At 39.8% G+C, this 15,689-nt stretch overlaps 1 protein-coding gene across 6 annotated transcripts in view; it reads right to left on the bottom strand.

The window, feature by feature from the left end:
- The window catches only part of LOC140725242 (uncharacterized), a 373,081-nt gene that overhangs the window by 309,574 nt on the left and 47,818 nt on the right, over nt 1-15,689 (bottom strand). For 2 of the 6 annotated variants that reach the window (XM_073040435.1, XM_073040434.1), the window contains one exon: nt 10,379-10,486. The exons of 2 other annotated variants lie outside the window; for them this stretch is intronic. In XM_073040435.1, the coding sequence (XP_072896536.1) occupies nt 10,379-10,486 (108 nt within the window). The remainder of the gene's footprint in view (nt 1-10,378; nt 10,487-15,689) is intronic. 2 more of the 6 variants (XM_073040436.1, XM_073040433.1) reach the window with 1 other exon arrangement.

A 15,689-nucleotide genomic window follows, 5' to 3' on the forward strand; every position in this document is an offset into this window, starting at 1 on the left:
TAAGCTTCATGGAGAGCGAAGGGCATTACAAGGCACAGAAGGCATCATGGCTCTCTACTGCAGCCAAGGAAGTCTCCAGTCATGACGAGTTTTTGTACCATTGGACTAAGATTTTTGAGGCCGAGAAAGTGGAACTCCCCAGTGCAATGGCTTTTTTTTTACTATAAAACTGCTCCCACACAAGTTTTTCCTCTATGCAGCCCTTTACCCAATGATGAGCTTCACGGACAAAATGTCATCATCAGAAGTGACAGAAAACCAACACAGGCCCAGAGCCAAACGTGCTTCATATGACAAGCTGTTCAATTGTGTAATCATTTTCGTGAACCTCCTTTAAACCTTCTCTAGTTTCAGCATATCCTGTCTAAGACAAGGGGCCTGAAACTACTCACAATACTCCATGTGAGGTCTCACCAGTGCTTTATAAAGTCTCAACATTACAAACTTGCTTTTATATTCTACTGCTCTTGAAATGAATGTTAACAGTCAAGATGGCACCTGCATACGCTTCTTCGGTTAATATCTTCTGGATAGATCATGAAACAATATATTTCACTTCTTCTATGTCTTTTACATTTATTTTTCATTTTAAATGTGATTCTGGAACTGTTGGGGGAGTTTGTGATTTGCAGTTTGGAGATCGTTTAGGTATTTCACTGCTCTGCAGTCTCAAGAGAGGATTCTGTAAGGCAGAGGTAGCGTGCAGGAACCTCATGGCAAGGCGGCTGCGGGACGGGGGGTGAGCCAATGTTTGACTCCATTTTGCAGATTAAAGCTTCCATTGTTCACCAATTAAAGCGAGGAGGGAGATTGAAATATCGAGGCGAATGAAGAAGGTGAATGCCAGCTACCTGCCTTTTGATCACTGGTGTGATCACTCTGCTGCCGAAGAGGGGAAACTGCTTTTTATTTTGCTGGTGGGATGAAACTACCTTTTGATAGCTTGGGGATTGCTCTGCTACCAGAGAGGGAAAGGCCTGCCACTGTGCCTGGAGAATGATCTCCAGGTTTATTGCATTTTGGATATGGAACTGGACTACAGACTTTTTGTTTTAAAAAATGTCTTATAGTTTTTTTATATATTCTGTGTGCTTCGCCTGATTTTTCTCGTTTTTTTTGTGTGCAGGGGAAGAAGAATTGGGGGTCAATGTGACTGCTCCGTTTTTGTTCAATTTTGTGCGGGGACAAGGGACTTGGGGGTTGATGATCATTCTGCCGTTCTTTTCTTTCTTGGTTTTGTGGCTATCTGGAGAAGAACTTCAGAGTTGTATACTTTGATAATAAAGGAATCCTTGAACATTTGAATATCACATTTGTCTTTCTCACCACAGATTCAACCGGCAAGTTAACTTTCATGGAATCCTGCACAAGGACTCTCAAGTCCCTTTGCACCTCCTTTTTTTTGTATTTTCTCTCCATTTAGAAAAGTCAACCCTTTAATTTCTTCTACTATACTGCATGACTATTCAGTTCCTAACACTGTATTCCATCTGTCACTTCTTTGCTCATTCTCCAAATCTAAGTCCGTCTATACCTTCTCTATTTCCTCAAAACTACCTTGCCCTCCATATCTCTTCAGATTGTCTGCAAACTTTGCAACAAAGCCATCATCCAAATCATTGACATACAACTTAAAAAGAATCAGTCCCAACACACTAGCCACCACCAGCCAACCAGAAAAGTCTCCCTTTACTTCCACATTTTCCCTCCTGCCAATTAGCCACTGCTTTATCCATGCTAGAATATTTCCTGAAAAACCATGGGTTCATAACTTGTTAAGCAGCCTCGTGTGTGGCACTTTGTCACAGACCTTCTGAAAATCCAATTACACAACATCAACCAATTCTCCTTTGTCTATCCTGCATGTTATTTCTTTAAAGAATTCCAACAGATTTGTCAGGCAAGATTTTCCCCTGAGGAAACCATGCTGATTATGGCCTAATTTATCAAGTGTCTCCAAATATCCCAAAGCCATATTTTTAACTATCAACTCCAACATCTTTTCAACCAGTGAGGTCATACTAACTGGCCTACAATTTCCTTTCTTCTGCCTCTCTCCTTTCTTGAAGAGTGGAGTAACATTTGTAATTTTTCAGTCTTCCGGAACCATTCCAAAATCTAATGATTCTTGAAAGATCATTACCAATGCCTCCACAATCTCTTCAGCCACCTCTTTCAGAACATTTAAGATAACCAATTACTTAAATCTTTAAACAACACACACAAAATGCTGGTGGAACTCAGCAGGCCAGGCAGCATCTATAGGGAGAAGCGCTGTCAACGTTTTGGGCCGAGACCCTTCGTCAGGACTAACTGAAAGGAAAGATACTAAGAGATTTGAAAGTAGGAGGGGGAGGGGGAAATGCGAAATGATAGGAGAAGACCAGAGGGGGTGGGATGAAGCTAACAGCTGGAAAGGTGATTGGCAAAAGTGATACAAAGCTGGAGAAGGGAAAGGATCATGGGACGGGAGGCCTCGGGAGAAGGGGGAGGGGAGCACCAGAGGGAGATGGAGAAGAGGTAGAGTGATGGGCAGAGAGAGAGAGAAAAAACAAATAACTAAATATGTCAGGGATGGGGTAAGAAGGGGAGGAGGGGCATTAATGGAAGTTAGAGAAGTCAATGTTCATGCCATCAGGTTGAACGCTACCCAGCCGGTATATAAGGTGTTGTTCCTCCAACCTGAGTGTGGCTTCATCTTGACAGTAGAGGAGGCCATGAATAGACATATCAGAATAGGAATGGGACGTGGAATTAAAATGTGTGGCCACTGGGAGATCCTGCTTTCTCTGGCGGACAGAGCGTAGGTGTTCAGCGAAACGGTCTCCCAGTCTGCGTTGGGTCTCACCAATATATAAAAGGCCACACCGGGAGCACCGGACGCAGTATACCACACCAGCCGACTCACAGGTGAAGTGTCGCCTCACCTGGAAGGACTGTCTGGGGCCCTGAATGGTGGTGAGGGAGGAAGAGTAAGGGCAGGTATAGCACTTGTTCCGTTTACAAGGATAAGTGCCAGGAGGGAGATCGGTGGGAAGGGATGGGGGGGGCTGAGTGGACAAGGCAGTCGCGTAGGGAGCGATCCCTGCAGAAAACAGAAAAGGGGGGGGGGGAGGGAAAGATGTGCTTGGTAGTGGGATCCCATTGGAGGTGGCAGAAGTTACGGAGAATTATACGTTGGACCTGGAGGCTGGTGGGGTGGTAGGTGAGGACAAGGGGAACCCTATCCCTAGTGGGGTGGCGGGCCGATGGGGTGAGGGCAGATGTGCGGGAAATCTTTAAGACAGTTTCTATTTCACTTTATTTTACAAGTACAATTAATTTTCAAGATTTTTAATTACTCACAAATATTCCGAGCTCCATCAGTATAATAATCATGACTTTCTTTTCTTTCTTTTTTACAATATTTTTATTCAGAAGAAAAAAGATTTACAGAGTGCAACACATAGATACATCTCAACATAACTTGTGTACATTCATATATTGTAATAAAATTGATCAAAATGTTATAGCATAACACATAAAGGTATACCACTCTGTAATCAAAAATTTAAAGATAGGTCATACATCATAAAAGAATTTTTTTATATATATAAAAAGTCAACCCCCTACCAACTACCAAAGAAAAAAGCTGATGGATGACAATGGATAATTAGAAAAAAAACCATATTCACTTAAGAAGAGAAGATAAAAATATACATAAAAGTCTGTGCACTGTTAAACTTTATAAATTGGAAAAGTAATTTAGGAAAGGTCCCCAAATATCATAAAAAGATTGTTTCGAATTTAAGACTGAGCAGCGGATCTTTTCTAAATTTAAATACGACATAATATCACGTAGCCATTGAAGATGGCTTTGTAGACTCCTTCCATTTAAGCAAGATTGCTCTTCTTGCTAAAAGAGAGGTAAAAACTAAAACCTGTAGGTTAGGAGTATTTAAAGTTATATCTTCATTTGCAATAATACCAAACAAGGCAGTAAGGGGATTTGGGTCAAATTGGACCCTAAAAAGTTGAGAGAAGGTATGAAATACTTCACGCCAAAACTTTTCAATTGTAGGGCAAAACCAAAACATATGAATTAAAGAGGCATCAGCAGAGTTGCATTTATTACAAAGTGGAGAAACATTCAGGTAAAAACTGGAGAGCTTCTGTTTAGAAATGTAAGCTCTATGAACCCCTTTAAATTGTAGAAGAGAATGATGAGCACAGAAAGATGATTTATTAACCCGTATAAGAGTTTTATTCCATCTATCATCAGAAATCTGACAATTTAGGTCATCCTCCCAAGCTTTTTTTTATTTTATCTAAAAAGTCTTCTCTAGAATCAATCAACAAGTTATAGACACCGGTAATAGAACTATTAACAAAAGGTTTTAAATTTAAAAGATCGTCCAGTAAATTTTTATCAGGACCTATAGGAAAAGTAGCTAATTGGAAATGTAGAAAATCTCCAATTTGAAGGTATCTGTAAAAATGTGATTTTGGGAGTGCAAATTTATTTGACAATTGGTCAAATGAAGCAAGAGATCCTGAGATAAACAGGTCCCAAAAACACTTAATACCTAATTCATCCCAATCTTTAAAGACTTTATCAGTCATGGAAGGGATAAAAAAATAATTTAAGAGAATGGGAGATGATAATGAAAAATTCACTAAACCAAAAAATTTTCTAAATTGAGACCAGATCCTTAACGTTTGCTTAACAATTATGTTATCTGTTGTTTTATTTGCTGAAAAAGAAGAGTATGATCCAAGAAGAGAGACAATAGAGGAATTTTTTACAGAATTAACTTCTAAGGAGACCCATGATGGGCAATCTTTACGATAAATATAATAGGACCAGAAAGTAATATTCCTTATATTGGCAGCCCAATAGTAAAACCTAAAATTGGGTAGGGCTAGTCCACCCATCTCTTTATTTCTTTGTAAGTAAACTTTACTTAAACGAGCTTGCTTATTATTCCAAATATAAGAGGTTAAAATTAAATCTAAAGAATCAAAGTACATCTTAGGAATAAAAATAGGTAAGGCCTGAAAAAGATATAAAAATTTAGGAAGAATCTTCATTTTAATCGAATTAATTCAGCCAATTAGGGATAAAGAAAGAGGGGACCATTTAGAAAGCGTCTTTTTCACATAATTCAATAAGGGATTTAAGTTTTCTTTAAATAAATTCTTGAAGTTTTTAGTCATTGTTACACCTAGATATGTAAATTGACTTGTAACAACTTTGAATGGGAATTTGGCATTTGATGACATTAGGTCATTTAAAGGAAATAGCTCACTTTTATGTAGGTTGAGCTTATATCCTGAAAAAGAACTAAACTGGGAGATTAAAGAAAGAACCAAAGGTAAAGAAGTTTCAGTGTTAGAGATAAAAAGTAAAATATCATCAGCGTATAATGAAATTTTATGAGACATACCTTCCCTTAGTATACCAGAAATGTCCTTAGATTCTCGAAGTGCTATTGCTAAGGATTCTATAGCTAAAGCAAAAAGTAAAGGACCAAGAGGACAACCTTGTCTAGTTCCCCACTGCAATTTAAAGGGCTTAGAAATTTGGGAGTTAGTAATAACCTGAGCGGTAGGAGACAAGTAGATTAATTTAACCCAACAAATAAAATTAGGCCCAAAATTAAACTTTTCTAAGGTCTTAAAAAGATAATTCCACTCAATCCTATCAAAGGCTTTTTCTGCATCTAAGGATAATATACACTGATATTTTTTTGGATGGTGAATATATCACATTCGATAACTGACGTATATTAAAATGTGAGTAACGATTTTTAATAAATCCTGTCTGGTCATGTGATATAATAGATGGTAGAATATTTTCAAGTCTTCGAGCTAAGATTCTGGATAAAATTTTTGGATCAACATTTAATAAAGAAATCGGTCTGTATGAAGAACATTCAGCTGGATTTTTTTTTAAGAATAAGAGAAATAAAAGCTTCATAAAAAGATTGAGGGAGTTTACCTGATTTAAAGGACTCTGATAAAACAGAGGATAAATAAGGTGTAAGTAACGTAGTGAAAGTTTTATAAAACTCCCCAGGAAAGCCATCAGGTCCTGGGGTCTTACCAGAATGTAAAGCACGTATAGCCTCAGCCACTTCTTCATTGGAAATAGGCTGATCTAACTGCGTTAGACTATCAGCAGACAATGTAGGAATGTTGATATTACTGAAAAAAGCATTCATATAGGTATCATCTGAAGAAGAGTCAGACTGATACAACTTAAGGTAAAAGTCTTTAAATACGTTGTTAATTTCAGAATGGTCGGATGTCTTAGTTCCATTATCTTTTAAAATTTCTGTGATTTGACGATTAACTGTAAAAGGTTTTAAGCGATTGGCTAATAAACTACCAGTTCTATCCCCGTGAATATAAAATTGAGTTTTATCTCTCAACAGCTGTCATTCAATTGGGTAAGTCAGCAGAAGATTATACTTGGATTGAATTTCAATACGTTTATTATATATACTTGGATCTGGAGATAGGGCATACTTTCGATCAAGATCTTTTAATATCGCTGCGAGGTCAGACCTTTCTTTGTCAGCTTTTTTCTTTATATAGGTAGAGTAAGAGATAATTTCTCCACGAATATATGCTTTAAAAGTATCCCAGACTATATTACCAGCAGTATCTCCTTTAAAATTTTCTTTAAAGAAAAAAGTAATATGGTTTTCCAAAAACTTCAGACAATTTTTATCAGATAACAATGATAAGTTAAAACGCCACCTTCTATTTGGTACAGAGTAAACAGGTAATCTTAAAGCCAGAAGCACAGGTGCATGATCAGACAAAGCAATCTCCTTATAATCACAGGATCGTACCAGTGGAAGCAAGTTTCTATCTATAAAAAAAATCACTCCGAGAGTACATATGATGAACCTGAGGGAAATATGAATATTCCTTTTCTTGGGGGTGTAAAAAACGCCACACTTCAAGTATACCACATGAGATAAAAAAGATTTAAAAAGTAGGACTGATTTATTAGTGACAGGGGTTTTACTTGAAGAGCGGTCTAATATATCATGACTTAATTAAAGTCTAGGGTAGACAACCGAAGTAAAATTTATTATCAGAGTACATACATATTATTACATACAACCCTCAGATTCTTTTTCCTGCAGGCATACTCAGCAAATCTATAGAATAGTGACTGTAAACAGGATCAATGAAACAGCAAGACCATTGAAGACAACAAACTGCAAATGCAGATATAGATAAATAGCAATAAATAATGAGAACATGAAATAACAAGATAAAGAGTCCTTAAAGTGAGATCATTGGTTGTGGGAACACCAAAAATAAAATGAATGTAGTTATCCTCTTTTGTTCAACACCCTGAAATAGTCAAGTTCTTTAAGTGTTGAACACCATTTAGCTCAACTGCAGTTCCACAGATGAGTGTGTTGCTTTGCTAACAAGTTTTGAGCAGTGGCAACCAACGATCCGAAGCGTGAGAAGACTTAGTTCACTCAGGTTCGCCGACTGAGTACATAAGGTATTAATTCGCAGCAGTTTGTTGTTTTGAGCAGCAGCCAATCAGCAATCAGGATTGATTGGCAAGAACAAGTTAAAATAAGGCAAGGGCATTGTGTGAGTGGACAGTGATAGAGTGGGAATTCTGAGGATTTACCTCTTTGTGACTTCAGTGAGAGAAAGTGAAAAAGCTGTAGGTAAATTCCACCTGCCAGGATATTGTTTTCCTTCTTTACTCAAGGACTCAGCTAGAACAGTAGGGATGTCAAGCATAATAGTTGAATGCTCCTCTTGCAGGACGTGAGCAGGCAGGGAGACCTCCAGTATCCCCGACAACTTCACCTGCAAGAAATGCATCCAGCTGCAGCTTCTAACTTAAGGGGTTGGAGCAGGAAATGAATGAACTCCTGATCATTTGGGAGGCTGAAGAAGTGATAGACAGGACATATAGAGAGGTAGTTACAGCAAAGGTACAGGACACAGGAGACTGAGTCAGGAAGAGGAAAGGGGTTAAATGGCCATCCTCCTTAACAACAGGTATGTCACTTTGGATACTGCTGGGGTTGGGGGGGGGGGAGGTGAAATGAACTAGCAGAGGAAAGTCACAGTGTGCCTGTCAGAATGAAAGGTAAAAATAACCAATTTAGGAAACCTTGGTTTTCAAGAGATACTGAGGCCCTGGTTAAGAAAAAAAAGAAAATGCATTGCAGATATACATAGTTAAGAAATGAGGTACTCATGGAGTATAACAAATGCAAGAGAAATGCAAATCAGGAGGGCTAAAATAAAAAGCATTAGGTTGCCCTAGCAGACAAGGTGAAGGAGAATCCTAAGGAATTCTACGGCGATGTTAAGAGCAAAAGGATTGCAAGAGACAAAACTGGCCCTCTCGAATACCAGAATGGTAATCTATGCATGAAGCCTAAAAAGATGGGTGAGCACTTAAATAGATTTTTTCCATCTGTATTTACTCAGGAGATGGAGGGACACAGAGTCTACAGAAGTGAGGGATAGTAAGAGTGAGGCCATGGACCCTACACAGATTACAGAAGAGAAGTTTGCTATCTTAAGGCAAATTAGGGTGCATACATTCCCAGGGCCTGACAAGGTGTTCTGCAGGGGCCCTAACAGAGATATTTAAAACATCCTTAGTGACACAGGTACCAGAACTTGTTCTTCTATTTAAGAAAGGCTCTAAAAATAAACCAGGAAATTATAGACCAATGAGCCTTACATCAGCAGTGTGAAGGTTAATAGAAGGTATTCTAAGGGACCAAATACACGAGTATTTGGATGGACTTGAACTGATTAGGAATAGTCAGCATGATGCATTGTAGGTCATATCTAATCAAACTTAAGAGTTTTTCAAGGAAGTTACCAGAAAAGTTGAAGGCAAGACTGTGGATATTGTCTACGTGGACTTTAGTAAGGCACTTGACAAGGTCCCCCATGGGAGGTTGGTCAAAAAGGTTCAGTCACTCAGCAATTCAAGTAGTAAATTGGATTAGACATTGGCTTTATGGGAGAAGCCAAAAAGTGGTAGTAGGTGGCTGCTTCTTTTGACTGGAGGCCTGTAACTAGTGGAGTGCCGCAGGGACTGGTGCTGAATCCGATGAGGTTTGTCATCTATAGCAATGATCTTGATGATAATGTTATTAACTGGATCAGCAAATTTGTGGATGACACCAAGACTGGGTGTGTAGTGGACAGTGAAGGAGGCTATTATGGCTTGCAGAGGGATCTGCATCAGGTGGAAAAATGAACTGAAAAATAGCAGGTGGAATTTAATGCAGACAAGTGTGAGGTGTAGCACTTTGGTAGGGCCAGTCAGGATAGGTCTTACACAGTGAATGGTAGAAAACTGAGGAGTGTGGTAGAAGAAAGGGATCTGGAAATATAGGTCCATAGTTCATTGAAAATGGTGGCACAGGTAGAGAGAGTTGTAAAGAAAGCTTTTGGCATATTGGTTTTCATAAATCAAAGTAATGAATACAAGAGATGGGATATTACGTTAAAGAGATTGGTGAGGTGTTATTTGGTGTATTGTGTGCAGCTTTAGTCACCTACCTACAGGAGAGATGTAAACAAGTTTGAAAGAGTACAGAGAAAATTTACAAGGATGGTGCCAGGACTGGAGAACCTGAGTTATAAGGAAAGACTGAATAGGTTAGGACCTTATTTCTTGGAACATAGAAGATAGAGGGGAGATTTGATAGAGGTGTACAAAATCATGAGGAGATAGAGTAAATGCAAGCAAGCAGGCTTTTTCCACTGAGATTGAGTGGGACTACAATTAGAGGTCATGGGTTAAGCATCAAAGGTGAAAAGTTTAAGGGAAACATGAGGGGAAACTTCTTCACTGAGAGGGTCATGAGAGTGCAGAATGAGCTGCCAGTGCAAATGGTGCATGCAAGCTCAATTTCAATTTTTAAGAGGTTTGGACAGTTATATGTATGGTAGGGATATAGGGGCTGTGCTCTGGGTGCAGGTTGATGGGAGTAGTTAGTTTAAATAGCCTCAGTATGGACTAGATGGGCCTGTTTTCTATGCTGTATTTTTCTATGACTATAACTCCGGACTGCATTGAAGTGGCACAGCACCAGCCCGAGAGCGCAACAAAGCTGTAGGGTCAGAGTATGAGAGCAAGGTCTGGACAATTTAAGTGCCGGGTCAGATTGAAAAGGACAGGGTGTCAAGGACAGAGGTGAGGCGAGGCAAGGGGTGGTTCAAATCTCTAATATGTGAGGTTTACTTGTCTTCACGCTGAACTTCAACTCGTTGCTCCGCAAGGTTTACTCATCTCTGCACCGAACTGTGGCTATGGCCTGCAACTATCACAGTGTGATCTCACTTTTGTGAACTTCAGTTCTGAATGTTATTTGCTTACTTTCATTGTTTGCATTGTTTTCTCTTTCTTTTTTTTCTGCACGTTGAGTGTTTGATGGTCTTCTTTTGTTTTAATGGATTCTATTGGGTTTCTTTGTTTTGTAGCTGCCTGTAAGGAGCAATAAGCAATAAGCATAAACTCTGTTCCAGTGACATCAATGATAATGAATTCTAGCCAACAGTGCACATATAAAAACTACCTGGGATGAATTTCTATATAGTTATCACTTGATTTAATACTCAAACGTCACTTGTTCAGAAAGAAGCTGAATATACAGTATTCCGGAGACTGAAGAGAGGCAGGAACTGCATGTGGTGAGACATGGTGCCAAAGCATGCAGGAATCAAACAGTGGGAAAAAAATTTATCACAGTAAAGTTGCAGAGCAATGCTGTTGCAGACAAACCAGCTGAAGGTTCTAAGTCTGTGCTACAGGGACAAATTATGGGCTAATATCATTATGTACCTGATGCACTGGGGAAGTCACCCTCAAAGGCTGCATAAATTTCAAGGAACATGGGGAACTTCAATAAAGCACAGTGCTTGATTCACTATTTGCAAAATAGAAAGGGTGCTCACTTCCATCTGCACCTTTGTCGAGCAATAAACAGTGGTGGAAGAACTCATCAGGTCACCTTATGCTGCTCAACTCTGAGTTCCTCCAGTAGACTGTTTATTGCTCCAGATTCCAGCATCTACCATCTCCTGAGTCTGCAGCACCTTTGTAGAACCCAACAGTACACAGTCTCTGACAGCTGACAACCTAGCTTTCATCAGAATAAGCTTTAACTGGATTTGTCTATATCATTCGACAAGCTGAAGTTACAGCTCTCAAGGCTCTGGATATCATTTCTAAAGAAGCTACAGCTATAGCACTACATCAATGTATACGCCAACTGTTCACTTAGATGGCCAAGTAGCATAAGACTAGCTTGACTCCATGAAACACAAGCCTTCTGATGTAAACAAGATGAAAGGCTCCAAAACACAAGTTAGACTGATTTAGAAATTGAAATTAAGCACCTTTGATTTAGAGCAAGTTTTAGATTTGAACCAGTGTTGATAATTTATTTCCTTGCTTTTGGTCATCTTTTGTTACATTCATTTGGACATTGCCACAAAATATGAGGGAGGGAGGGAGAGAGAGAGGGAGGGAGGGAGGGAGGGAGGGAGGGAGGGAGGGAGGGAGGGAGGGAGAGAGAGAGAGAGAGAGAGAGAGAGAGAGAGAGAGAGAGGAGAGAGAGAGAGAGAGAGAGAGAGAGAGAGAGAGAGAGAGAGAGAGAGAGAGAGAGAGAGAGAGAGAGAGAGAGAAATCATACAGTACGTCATTAAATATTTGAAAGACTGAATTAAAAGTTATAGGGAACTGACAGAAGAGGCTGAGGACAACTCAAATCAGCCATGACCATAATGAATAGTGGGGCTTGGTGGACTACTCTGCTTGTGTCAAACTGTGAATAGCCACAATCAGTTTGAGTACTGCATACAACTCGCCACATTACAGAATGATTGAACTGGAGAGAGTGTTGAAAGCCAAAGTTATTGTTGGAATTGGAAAACTATTTGGGAGGAGAGATTAGTTTCGGATAAAGGAAGCTCGGGGAAGAATTAGATGAAATACATATAATGATGAGGAGCCTAGATAAACTAAGTATGAAAGATTTATTTCCAATTGAAGAGAGTCAGAAACAAGGAAATTTTAAGTATTTCTTTGCTAGTGACATCCAGCAAATAACAAAGTGAGCATTTATTTTCCATCCTTAACTGCCATTAGAAGATGAGAAAACATCTTCTGGAATCACTACAGTTCTTCTAGGTCATGGAACAGAATGGCACAAAACAGACATTTCAGCTCATGATGTCTATGCCAAACACAATGCTGAATTAGATTAGATCCACATCACTCCATTCCCTACATATGCATTTGTCTAACAGTGCTTAAACGCCACTATTGTAGCTGCTTTGTCCTGCTGTTCAGCAGCACTCATCCAGATAGGTGGAGAGTCTACTCTTGACCTATGCTTTGCAGATGATGAAAAGTCCTTGGGACATCAGGTGGTGAGTCATTTACACCACCAAAGACCAGTCCTTGTTGCCACTATATTTATATGGTCACTACAACTGAATTTCGGGTAACAATTAATATTAATTAAGAGGGAGTTCAGCAACTGCAATGCTACAAAAAATGTCAAATGTAGAGAATTAGATTCTCTGTTGGAGGTAATCACCGTGCCACATTTCCATTATGTGAGCGTTATTTGCTACTTATCAGCCCAAGTTGAATAGACCTAACTGCATACATTCTTCATTGGCTGAAAAGTAGTGAGTGGAATTGAATACTGTACATTCCTCGGCATAAACACCACAGTTCTAATATTGTGATTGATGAAGAAGGTAAAGATGAGTTCAGGACCTCTTGCAGTGATGTCCTATGGCTGTAACAACCGACTTCCCACAACCACAATTATCTTCCTTTGTACAACACCAGCAATTCTGTAAATCAGCGAGTTATTTTGTTTTTATTGGTCTCCCCTCTCGCTGTGCAATACCGCTTCCCCTCTTTATTAGAAAGAGATATTGAACTGGTCAAGGGAACAATCAGTTTTTCCGTACTGCAGATCCTGGTCGCTCCCGCGGACTTTGGTGTTAGACCACAAGACCACAGATATAGGAGCAGAAGTAGGCCATTCAGCCCTTCGAGTCTGCTCTACCATTCAATCATGGGCTGATCCAATTCTTCCAGTTATCCCCACTCCCCTTTGATGCCCTGGCTATTCAAGAACTTATCTATCTCTGCCTTAAATACACCCAATGACTTGGCCTCTACAGGCACTCATGGCAGCAAATTCCACAAATTTACCACCTTCTGGCTGAAGTAATTGCTCCATATCTGTGTTCTAGATGGACATCCTTCAATCCTGAAGTCATGCCCTCTTGTCCTAGACTCCCCACCATCTAATGTGTTCAGGCCTTTTAACATTTGGAATGTTTCTATGAGATCCCCCCCCTCATTCTCCTGAACTCCAGCGAATACAGCCCAAGAGCCGCCAGATGTTCCTCATACAGTAACCCTCTTATTCCTGGAATCACTCTCATGAATCTTCTCTGAACCCTCTCTGTCAGTATATCCTTTCCAAAATAAGGAGCCCAAAACTGCACACAATACTCCAAGTGTGCTTTTAGGAGTGCCTCAACATCTCATCCCTGCTCTTATATTCTATACCTCTAGAAATGAATGCTAACATTGCATTCGCTTTCTTCACCACTGACTCAGACAGACAGACAGACAGACATACTTTATTGATCCTGAGGGAAACTGGGTTTCGTTACAGTCGCACCAACCAAGAATAGTGTAGAAATATAGCAATATAAAACCATAAATAATTCAATAATAATAAGTAAATTATTCCAAGTGGAAATAAGTCCAGGACCAGCCTATTGGGTCAGGGTGTCTGACAATCCGAGGGAGGAGTTGTAAAGTTTGATGGCCACAGGCAGGAATGACTTCCTATGACGCTCAGTGTTGCACCTCAGTGGAATGAGTCTCTGGCTGAATTCTGTGCCTTACCATTACATTATGGAGTGGATGGGAGATATTGTCCAAGATGGCATGCAACTTGGACAGCATCCTCTTTTCAGACACCACCATCAGAGATAACCTCAACCTGGAGGTTAACCTTTAGGGTATCTTGCACAAGGACTCCCAAGTCCCTTTGCATCTCTGCATTTTAAATTCTCTCTCCCATCTAAATAATAGTCTGCTCGTTTATTTCTTCCAAAGTGCATGACCATGCACCTTCCAACATTGTATTTCATTTGCCACTTCTTTGCCCATTCCCTTATACTATCTAGGTCTCTCTTCAGCCTCTGTTTCCTCAACACTACCTGCTCCTCCATCTATCTCTGTATCATTGGCAAATTTAGCCACAAATCCATTAAATCCATAGTCCAAATCATTGACATTCTTCGTAAAAAGCAGCGGTCCCAACACCGACCCCTGTGGAACTCCTTTTCTGCTGATCAGCCAATGCCCCACCTATGCTCATAACTTCCCTGTAATTCCATGGGCTCTTATCTTGCTAAGCAGCCTCATGTGCAGTACCTCGTCGAAGTCCTTCCAAAAATCTAAGTACACCACAGCTACTACATCTCCTTTGTCTACCCTGCTTGTAATTTCCTCAAAAAATTGCAGTAGGTTAGTCAGGCAGGATTTTTCTTTCAGGAAACCATGCTGGCTTTGGCCTATCTTGTCATGTCCCTCCAGGTACTCTGTAATCTAAACCCTAACAATCAATTCCAACAACTTCCCAACCACTGATGTCAGGCTAACAGGTCTATAGTTTCCATTCTGCTGCCTTCCACCCTTAAATATTGGAATAACATTTGCAATTTTCCGGTCATCTGGTACAATGCTAGAATCTATTGATTCTTGAAAGATCATTGTTAATGCCTCCACAAACTTTCCAGCTACTTCCTTCAGGACCCGAGGGTGCGTTCCATCAGGTCCAAGAAATTTATCCACCCTCAGAGCATTAAGCTTCCTGAGCACCTTCTCATTCGTAATTTTCATTGGACATACTTCACTTCCCTGACACTCTTGAATGTCCGGTATACAGCAAATGTCTTCCATTGTGAAAACGGATGCAAAATACACATTCAGTTCCTTTGCCATCTCTACGTCTCTCATTACAATATCTCCAGTGTCATTTTCTATTGTCCTATATCTATCCTCAACTCTCTTTTACCCTTTGTATACTTAAAAAAAAGCTTTTAGCATCTTCTTTGATATTAGTCGCCAGCTTCCTTTCATAATTCATCTTTTTCTTCCTAATGACCTTCTTAGTTTCCTTCTGCAAATTTTTGAAAGCTTTCCAAACTCTATCTTCCCACTAGCTTTGGCTTCCTTGTATGCCCTCTCTCTTGCTTTTACTTTGGCTCTGACATCACTTGTCAGCCACGGTAGTGTTCTCCTATTCCAAAATTCTTCTTATTTGGAATGTATCTGTCTTGCACATCCCTCATTTTTCGCAGATACTCCAGCCATTGCTGCTCTGCTGTCCTTCCTGTTAGTACCCCTTTCCAGTCAACTTTAGCCAGTTCCTCTCTCATGCCATTGAAATTTCCTTTATTCCACTGAAATACCAACACATTGGATTTTATTTTTTCCCTCTCAAATTTCAATGTGAACTTGATCATATTGTGATCACTGTTCCCTAAGGGTTCCTTAATCTTAAACTCTCTTATCACCTTCAGATCATTGCACAACACACAATTCAGCACACCTGATCCCCTAGTGGGCTCAACAACAAGCT

This window comes from Hemitrygon akajei, chromosome 3 (genome assembly GCF_048418815.1).
Source record: "Hemitrygon akajei chromosome 3, sHemAka1.3, whole genome shotgun sequence".
Taxonomy (NCBI): domain Eukaryota; kingdom Metazoa; phylum Chordata; class Chondrichthyes; order Myliobatiformes; family Dasyatidae; genus Hemitrygon; species Hemitrygon akajei.